The following is a 10,011-nucleotide window of genomic DNA, read 5'->3' on the forward strand; positions in this document are numbered from 1 at the left end:
TGTTTATTTTACCGATTTAATTATAGTTTTTGTGATTCAAAATTTTCTTTTTCAACGTGCATGTTCAAACACTAAAAAAAGTGGAACATTCTTCATACCAGTATGCTTCAAAGATTAAAGCGACTCGATTTTCTCTTTTAGAATATATTATCTGTATGAAACATACAAATTTATAAAATTACAGGAGAATTGCAAAGGGGGACGCTTAATTATAAAATTATAAGCAGTTTAGAGAGAAAATCTTTTTGTTTATTAAAGATTTTTGTTACTTTCATTAATATCTAAAAAAACCTTAAACATTTTTGGATTATCACGACGACTTTATAAATAGTAAAGTACTTATTACGTTCTCATGTACTGCAGCAATTTATTTTCATGTACATACATGTATGTACAAAATACAATTAGCGTCCATATATGTATAAGGTTTTTAAAAAATATCTTATTTTTAAAAATTATATGTATAAAGTTTATGAATATAAAATAATAAGAAAGAAATATAAGATATTTACAGTTACTTTATCACATAAAAAATATTAACTGTCCTATTTCGATATTTTTTGGTTTAATAACAGTTCTCTTCTCATGTCCGTTCTAAATCTTCCATTAAAGAAGTAAGAAACGTGTTGCCATTGATTAATCTCGTAGTTGCCACGACAAACTCGACATTTACTGAAAAAAATTATATTACATCTATTATATACGTTATATTATATTTATTTATACAAATAAGTACTACATAATGTAAATTACGATACTCACACTCTTCCTGTTGCGATAGAAACCGAAGAGCAGATATCTCGGCAAAAGTGCATCCTCCAATGAAAAATACTAGAATTAGTTTCGGTGGTTCCGAACTGGAGTCTTCGCTAGTAATAGAATTTCCTGAAATAAATATTTTTTTAAAGAATAAATATATTAAAAATAAGCTACAAATAAATCAAGATTTAGACTTGACTTACGTCTCATTGACAAAAATACACTGTATGGGATGCTGTTTACAGTAGGACCTGGCAATAATCCCATCACGTCGTTCAATCCTTGCCATCCGTTTGGTTGTACTAGTTGCTCCGCCAATCTCACGCTCAGTGGGGCATATATGGAATGTACGTAACTAATATCTTTCGGTGTTACTTCACTCTCGTCTTCGACGGTGAGCCTTAATGCTTTTCTTAATACTGCGTATTGTCGTACTGACTGCTGTTGTTTCAATAAGCCAGCCTTTTCCAAGTTTAATATAGTTGGCAAATGTTGGTATCCGTAAGTGTGAATTATTTCTCTTTTATAGTAATCTAATAGCTTTGGTTTTAAACCAGAGTTTGTTAACGATTGTATGCAAAGGAGACGTAAAATTTTCAATAAAGATTGTTGCTGAGCTATCATATCTTCGATATATGCATTCGGTTTGTCTGTGTCGATACAGTTTAACAATTCTTGTTCGACTTGCAATGATTCTAGAAAGTTGCTGGAGTCGGTGACTTCTTTTATCATCTCAGCGATTGTGGTATCTAAATAAAGAAAAGTTACAACAAATTATTAAAACAAAAAAAAATAAAATCAGAAAACATTAAATCCAAACACATCTTTTTATTACTTACGCCTTGCTAAAGATTGTTTTGTTGCTAGCATGTGTGGTAATCGTGCAACAAACTGCTTAATTTCTTGCACACTCTTATCTCCGTGTCTTTCGTCAAATTGAGACGAAATCACTTTAGCTTTTTTACTAAGAACTGGCCCAACGCCGTTAAAATTTTTATCTCTGTAAAAATATAATATGAAGAATTGTTAGAGAAATTTATGTACAATTACACATATACCTAATCTCAGCAAAAAGTTCTTCTCCTGAATTTAATATAATTTGTTCCTTTTCATTCAGAGACATTGCTGTGGGAGAGTCATCAGAGTCGTGAAACTTTCTTGCAGGTAATTGCACAGTATCTATAATGGAAGATATTTCTGTTATTATTCCTTGTACAAATTGCGTTCAAATTAAAGGGATGTTTAAAAATTATAATTCTGAAATATAAAAAATGTACAAAACCAATACTTTACTGTATTTTATTCCATATATTTCATCAATTAAACCTTCGTAAGTCAATTGTGTGACTAAAGGTGACAGTAAATCTACAGACCGATCCAACAATAATAAATGTTCAATGGCTACAGACGATGCAGGGTGTGATTTATTATCTTCTTCCTCTCTATTTAGTCTCTCCAGTAATTCCCAAACTTTACTGGCAGCTGGTCCTCTTCCTGTGATTTTCGAGATTTTACCATATAACTTTTGCAAGCCTTGTATGGCTTGTGCAACTTGATAGAGACAAGTGGGATCATTTTCCAAATGGAATTCCTTAAAGGATCCACTGAGTTCCATTGAGAGCAGATCATTATCAAATGGAAAGAGATCACACTTAAATTCTTCAATCAGTGTAAAGCTGCCAAAGACACCACGATTCTGGAGCTTCTTTTGACAAAGTAGACTCTTGCGTGGTACAAAGAACAAGTGAAATTCTTTACGTGGTCTCTTACCCTCTTCTCTGCAAACATATAAATTTCTAAACAAATATATATTATTTTGTAATAAATGTTAATTTAATTCAAATTATAATAAAATCTAGACATATGACTTATTATCATTATATATTATTAGGACCACACAATTTTGATAGTCTGTCTGCAAACATATTTTTACTCCTTCCAATTGCAAGCTGAATCTTTTTTGTCCAACTCAATTTTTTTTACTGCTCTAGACTTTCAAGAAATGTAGAAAAATTCAGGATTGCTTTTCAACATCTCTATTATATTGCCAAATAATTTTTTAACTCAAATGCTAAAATCTGTATTTAATAAAAATTGGAAAAGAAGGCAGAAAGAATGAAATTTGGCTTGCATACAAATGAAAGCTGAAGACTCTTTGTTAATATCACCGAATAAATATGTTGTATTCTATCTAATAATGTTTGCTATGCACCAACCCATGAACATTCTCGGCAATCAGATCCATAAGCTCCAACTGTGGCCTCGAGATAAATATGACATTAGCAATGTTAGGTGGTATCGTTAAAGTCCCACCGTACAGTGGATACATTTTCACAACACCGTACTCTTCCAGTAAATTATATTTGGCGACCAGACCAATCGGTCCGGCCAACGATTGGTCCCAAATAATAGCCTGTGAAAAAAAAAGGAAAAATATATCATAAAAACGAATTTATAATTTGTTTTGATATGTCCAGAGAAGTTTAAGTAAGAGTAAGTACCTTTGGGCCATCACATTTTTCCAACAGACAAAGCAATCGGTTTCTCGCCTGTTCCTGAATAAGTCCGACGTTCAATCTACCTCCTGTCAGATACGACATGATTGCTTCGCAAAATTTTACGTATTGACTGCACTTAACATATCCGAGATTACTTTGACAGTTGCAGACGACGGAGTTTCAATAAAACCAGAAAAGCTTTGAGAGTAAACTGGAGTAGGAGACGGAGTTAAAGCTAGCGCCTCTATGTGTATAAAACGTAGATATGAACTATGTAGTCAAGTCTGTGAATATTTCTGATGGATAACATAATCTTTTTTTGTTCCATTGGGTTTTATTCCGTGGTATTTCCACGCGTTAAATAATTCTTTTATTTTTTTATTAATAGGATATGCGTTAGAATATACTATCAGATACGAGAACATTATCATATTTTGGTAACAAGGAAACATGAATAATCGACGAAATACTGTCAGAGAGAAACCTGAGAGTGAACACATCCCGGTCGGCCTTTTTCATGTACCAAACTAAGGTAAAGTTTACATTTTTGTGGTTCTTTGCCATATTATTACGTGGATTAGATAAAGACGAAAAATCAACTTTGTTCGTCCTTGTTTAACCCATGTAATATCCCAGTAAAAAAATTTTTCATGCATGAATATATATAAACATACATACATGCATAAATATTCATACATGTATAATTATATATGTGTGAAATATGTCCATACATGTTCATACATCCTTCTTTCTTTTATAAAATTACTTTTTAGTGTAATAGAAATAATAATACTAATGTGAAAACAAAAAATAATTAAAGGGATAATTTTCGCATTGATTATTTTAGAAAAATACAAGTTTGGAAAAATGTGAAAAAAATTGCTCACACATAATTATTATGCATAATTTTATATACAGGGTGTCCAGCGAGACTTTCCCAATTCTCCACAGATTAAAGTAGATGGGATCGAAATAAACATAAAAATCTTTTACCATTTAGCGATATCCGTAATAATGTAATTGTATGAATGAGAGCGCGCCGATAGAAAGAATAGAAACGGCTCCGACCGCTCTCGAGGTATAGTCCGGCCCAGTTTGTCAAACAGTTGGTGCGCCGGCAGGAGAGGTAAGAGAGGAAGCGCGGCGTTGCTCAGCGCTCGCCAGTCGCCATTGCCACTCACACGTCTTCACACGTCTCACCGCACCGCACCGAAGGACTCGCACGATGGCCGCTACGCACTTTCGCGATTACGTTACATACGTATGTAATAACAATACTGCAAAAATAGGACAAATACAAACCATAATAAACTTCGATGAATAAAAATGTCGAAAGAGAGAAAGCGATGAAACCTATGGAAATCTACGGAAAATCTAATTAAATCGTAATCTATCGCTTCTCTAAATCGAAAGCAAAAATTTTAAGAAAAAAGTAACCGGAAGAAATAATATTCTCCACCATTCTCTATCGTTTCCTGTTAGGAAGGTATGATTTCATCGGAATACGATAAAATGAAACATCATGTTACTCGCAAGTTTTGTTGGAATCTCTCTTTGTATGTATACTTAAGAAATCACTGAAAATCTGCCATAGTTAATAGTGTATTTACGGTAGTAGAAATTCTAAGCTCACTATCGCATAATTATCAAAAAAGCTCTTTGTAGTTAACCGTATCAACGATATTTGACATAGCATTGTGCTCTCGAGGTACAATTAATTATCGTAGGCGGCTCATCGAAATCTATTATAAAATCGGAGAAAACTACATTTTTTTCTATGGTATTATTACAAAAAGCGTATAGCATATTATGCTTAATAAGTATTTACTATGGCAGATTTTCAGTGATTTTTTAAGTATACATAGAAAGAGAGATTCCAACAAAACTTGCAATGAAATTGTACATCCGCCGCTTTCCGCCAAGATAGGCGAATGTTATGATTACAGATTACTGGGCACCTATTATGGAAATGTTCTGAATTGATTCCGATCGGAATTATTCAATTATTCCCTAGATTTCTATTGTGTTTTCTGGAGAAAACGAAATAATTCCGATCGGAATCCATTCCAATTATTTCCATAATAGGTACCCTGGGCTCCTATTCTGTAACTGTTTTACACGTCTATCGACAGTTGTCGGTGTCGTTGCGCAGCTTTTTCACCATATAAAATATCTGCGCAACGACACCGATAATTGTCCGTTGTCGAGAGGCGTGTAAGACAGTCACAGAATACAGTTACTGGTTACTCGTGTCAAATTATTACCATGGCAACGCTATTAGCCGTGAAACGCGAATCACACAATAGCCGCGTGATCTCGCGTTTCTCGGAACCGCTGATGCCATACGCCTGCGCGACTCAATTACATTTACACATGAATTTCAGCATAAATTATATGAACCGTAATAAAAAAATTACAAGCAGGTAGTCGCGTCGCGTGCGGCTCTTTCACATTATTTATTGAAATCTAATCGCGAAGAATGCCAAATATAATACGAAAAGATGTACTTTATGAAGTTAATCATACTACATTTTATGAATATTCACATAATACTAGTAATCGTATTATATCTAGCAGTTTTTGCGATTATTATGTTTCAAAAAGAAATGTGTAGAAGAGCGACACGCGACACCGGTTACTTGTCTGTACAAACGGTATCACACGAGTCATAAAAAAACAACCTTAATATGAATATTCTCATGCAAATAACGCAATTCCTACTTTTACAATAAATATAGTTTAATAATTTAATTAATTTTTTGTTTTTGTCCTTCTTTCGTTATACGATCCGTTAAAAAACTAATCGTAACTTTGAAACTATTTATCGGTGATAAAAGAAACATTTCTCTTTTTTATTAGTCTCTAGCCCATTTCATTGACTTTAATCATATCTTATAGACATCATCTATAAATAAAAGATTCAACCCTTTTATCTGCTCTGAATTTATTTCGCAATGACGTCGCAACAAATTGCAGACGTGAGTTTGATATTTGTTTCTAAACGTTAACCGATTGCATAGTAATTGCATACTGATATAGATAATAGCTATATATATTACATTTTTCAGACTATCTTCCCTCTCACGGGTACGACCTTGACGTGGTAGGAGGGCTCAGTACTCAGAGGACGTTTACACGAAAAAAACGGGTTTTCTCAAGTATCTAAAAATTTTCGGATCTATCTGAATGATACATCTGGATAAATTTTTAGATATTGAATAAAACCGTTCTCTTTGTGTAAAAATCCAATGAAGAAGCTAACGTACCCTCGTCGCCGATTTAAAATGAAACGAACCGCAGCCGGTTCGTCGCGTCGCGCGTTTGCTCCGGGAGTGCCGTTCAAGTTATCGGACTCAAGTTATAGTCCGCGCGCGATTATAATATGTAGTGTATTATTCGCGAGTGTTTTACGCGAGTGTCCTGTGCGAGAGGATGTCGACCCAACTCTGAGAGGAGGAGGAGGTCTGGGAGAGGCATCGGATATCGGCGGAGCAACCTTGCGGTAAATATCGTATTTGTTTATCAAATTTGTTTAAAAATTTTTTTTTGTTTATTCTTTAGTCGTTTTATTTTACAATTATCTAAAAATAATAATTAGAAAAAAGAATTATTTTAGAATTATTTTGAAATTTTATAAGTATGTATTTTTAAGATCTTTTTAGAAAATGTATAATTATTTTTATAAATATGTAACCGAATAATGAATTAAAAAATTTAATGCTCATAAAAATTATATATTTTAAAAATTATATGTTTCTTTTTTGTTTATTATATGATTATTTAAGGGAACTTTGCGTTTAGTAAAAATTTTTTTAAATAAGGATTAATTTTTTTTGTTCTGTTTTAATTTGGATTTTATATTCTTTTTGTTACAGAATTATCATAGCGACGTTGTAGGTGTAATTCCGCTGTTGCGCATCGGGTTGGTAAGTGATGAATTAATATTTATGTGACTTCTTTTACACATGTTCAATTAATGATTCCTTTAGTTATTTTGTACATGAGAAAATATCAAAGTAAAATTATCAAAAAATCAATAGTTGATGACTTATGTCATACTATATTTTAGCATATGTATTTTGATACGAAATATGCTAAAATAAAATAGAAAATATCTCGTGAACTATTGACTTTTTGGTAATTTTATTTTAATAAAATTACCAAAAACGTAAAACAAGTTTAAACGTCAAGGGTTAAAACATTTGTAGTTATTTGTAGACATTATATTGATAAATTATTTTTGTAGAAGTTCGCAAATAATATCCAGCGCGGCTCGAATAGCTAATTAAATTAATTTTATTGAATCGATATTCGTACCAGTTTTATTAATATTACAGTAACAATTCTCATTGTGGGAAAATTACATTTTATTAATTTCGAATATTCTAGCTCTGTTGCAAAATGCAGAATAGTTCTGTAGTTGTTATACTAACTATTATTAATATAATGGCTATTATTATAACGGCTTATCGAAAAGAACATAGAAATGTAATAAATATAATAATTTAAATTCAGCTGGGAACGATGGGAGGGGAGCATCATTACATCTCTTTGGATTATACATACCGGCAGAAAGTTTAGAACCAACGTGATATAATTTTAAAATACATAATTTATAGTAAAATTATAAAACAAGTATACGTTAAATAGTTACGTAATGATACTTGATTATACCTACATATTATAATGCTGTGAAAAATAAAATTGAACTTGCATATATTTTAAATAAAAAGAACAAAATAAAATCTTTAAAATGCTTGGTCTTAAACTTTCTGACGGTAGTGTATATTGTATCACGACGATTTTATAAACAGAAAAGTACTTGTTACATTCTCACGTACTGCAGCAGTTTATTTTTATGTACATACATGTACATATATGTATGTACAAAATACAATTAGCATCTAAATATAAGATTTAAAAAAAAAAGATCTTTTTTTAAAAATTATATGTATAAAATTGATGAATACAAAATAAAATGGTAAGAAATATCCCAAGCAAAACAACAAGTCATGATAACGTCAAAATTACATTAAAATGAATCGGAAATAAGTGAAAAATGACTTTTAATGATCATTTTGATATCATAGTGACTTGATGTTCTGCTTGGGATATGATATTTAGTTTACTTCATCACATAAAAAATATTTACTATTCTATTTCAATACTCTAGTTTAAGCAATCCTCTTCTCATGTCCGTTCTAAATCTTCCATCAAAGAAGTAAGAAACGTGTTGCCATTTATTAATGTTGTAGTTCCCACGACAAACTCGACATTTACTGAAAAAAATTATATTATGTTTACTATAATATATACGTTTATTTATTTGTGCAAATAAATACTTATTAATATAAATTACGATATTTACGCTCTTCCGCGATAGAAACCGAAGAGTAGATATTTCAGCGAAAGTGCATCCTTCATTGAAAATGACCAGAATTAATTTCGGTGGTTCAGAATCAGAATTTTCGCTAGTAATAGAATTTCCTGAAATAAATTTTTTTTTTGAGGACTAAATTACATTAAAAATAAGGTATGAATAAGTCAAGATTTAGGTTTGACTTACGTCTCGTTGACGAAAGTACATTGTATGGGACGCTGCTTACAGTAGGACCTCACAATGATCCCATTACGTTGTATAATCCTTGCTAATTATTTGGTTGTACTAGTTACTCGGTCAATCTCACATTCAGTGGTGCGTACATGGAATATCTTTCGGTGTTACTTCACTCTCGTCTTCGATAGTGAGCCTTAATGCTTTCCTTAATATTGCATCTTGTCGTACTAACTGCTACTTTTAATAAACCAGCCTTTTCCAGTTGTTTTGTTGCTAGCATATATGGTAATCGTGCAACAAACTGCTTAATTTCTTGCACATTCTTATCTCCATGTCTTTCGTCATATTGAGATGAAATCACTTTAGCTTTCTTACTAAGAACTGGCTCAATGTCGTTAAAATTTTTATCTCTGTAAAAATATAACACGAAGAATTGTAGAAAAACTTGCAATTACATATATATACCTACTCTCAGCAAAAAGTTCTCTTGAATTTAATATAATTTGTTCCTTTCTGTTCAGAGACATTGCTATAAACCAACCTGTGAACATTTTCCGCAATCAGATCCATAAGCTCCAACTGTGGCCTCGAGATAAATATAACATTAGCAATATTAGGTGGTATTATCAAAGTTCCACCATACAGTGGATACATTTTCACAACACCGTATTCTAATAAATTATACTTGGCGATCGGTCCGGCCAACGACTGGTTTCATACAATAGCCTGCACAATAAAAAAGGAAAAATATATCGTAAAAACGAATTTGTAATTAATTTGTTTTGATCTCTCCATGAAAGGTTAAGTCAGAGTACCTTTGGGACATCGCATTTTTCCAGCAGGCAAAACAATCGGTTCTTCGTCTGTTCCTGAATAAGTCCCATTCAGTCTACCTCCTGTTAGATACGACATGATTGCTTCGTAAAATTTTACGTATTGGTTGCACGTAACATCAGAAAACCCTTAGTAAAAACCCTTGTAGAAAACTCTTGAGAAACTTGAGAGTAAATTGGAGTAGAAGACGGAGACTCTATGCTCCGTCTCGGAGTTAAAGCTAGCGCCTCTATGTGTATAAAACGTAAACATGAACTACGACGTCAAATCCACGTATATTTCTGATGGGTAATATTATAATCATTTTTTGGTTCTATTGGGTTCTGTTTTGTGGTATTTCGACGCGTTTAATAATTTTTTGAC

At 32.2% G+C, this 10,011-nt stretch overlaps 1 protein-coding gene and 1 long non-coding RNA gene across 2 annotated transcripts; both read right to left on the reverse strand.

The window, feature by feature from the left end:
• Positions 1-526: 526 nt before the first annotated feature.
• Positions 527-3,453, reverse strand: car (vacuolar protein sorting-associated protein 33A). Its single transcript, XM_018503739.1, has 8 exons — positions 3,261-3,453; positions 2,976-3,172; positions 2,053-2,537; positions 1,818-1,938; positions 1,599-1,759; positions 963-1,508; positions 763-885; positions 527-672 (listed from the first exon to the last, which is right to left on the reverse strand). The coding sequence occupies exons 1-8, from the start codon at positions 3,357-3,359 to the stop codon at positions 584-586; spliced, it is 1,821 nt and encodes a 606-aa protein (XP_018359241.1). The 5' UTR covers positions 3,360-3,453; the 3' UTR covers positions 527-583.
• A 4,811-nt stretch (positions 3,454-8,264) lies between these two features.
• On the reverse strand, positions 8,265-9,800 carry LOC108758675 (uncharacterized). Its single transcript, XR_001939957.1, has 5 exons — positions 9,630-9,800; positions 9,356-9,540; positions 8,824-9,224; positions 8,626-8,744; positions 8,265-8,536 (listed from the first exon to the last, which is right to left on the reverse strand). It is a non-coding gene; the product is annotated as an uncharacterized LOC108758675 (long non-coding RNA).
• Between the last annotated feature and the right edge of the window lie 211 nt (positions 9,801-10,011).

This window comes from Trachymyrmex cornetzi, unplaced genomic scaffold (assembly GCF_001594075.2).
Source record: "Trachymyrmex cornetzi isolate Tcor2-1 unplaced genomic scaffold, Tcor1.1 scaffold16, whole genome shotgun sequence".
NCBI lineage: Eukaryota > Metazoa > Arthropoda > Insecta > Hymenoptera > Formicidae > Trachymyrmex > Trachymyrmex cornetzi.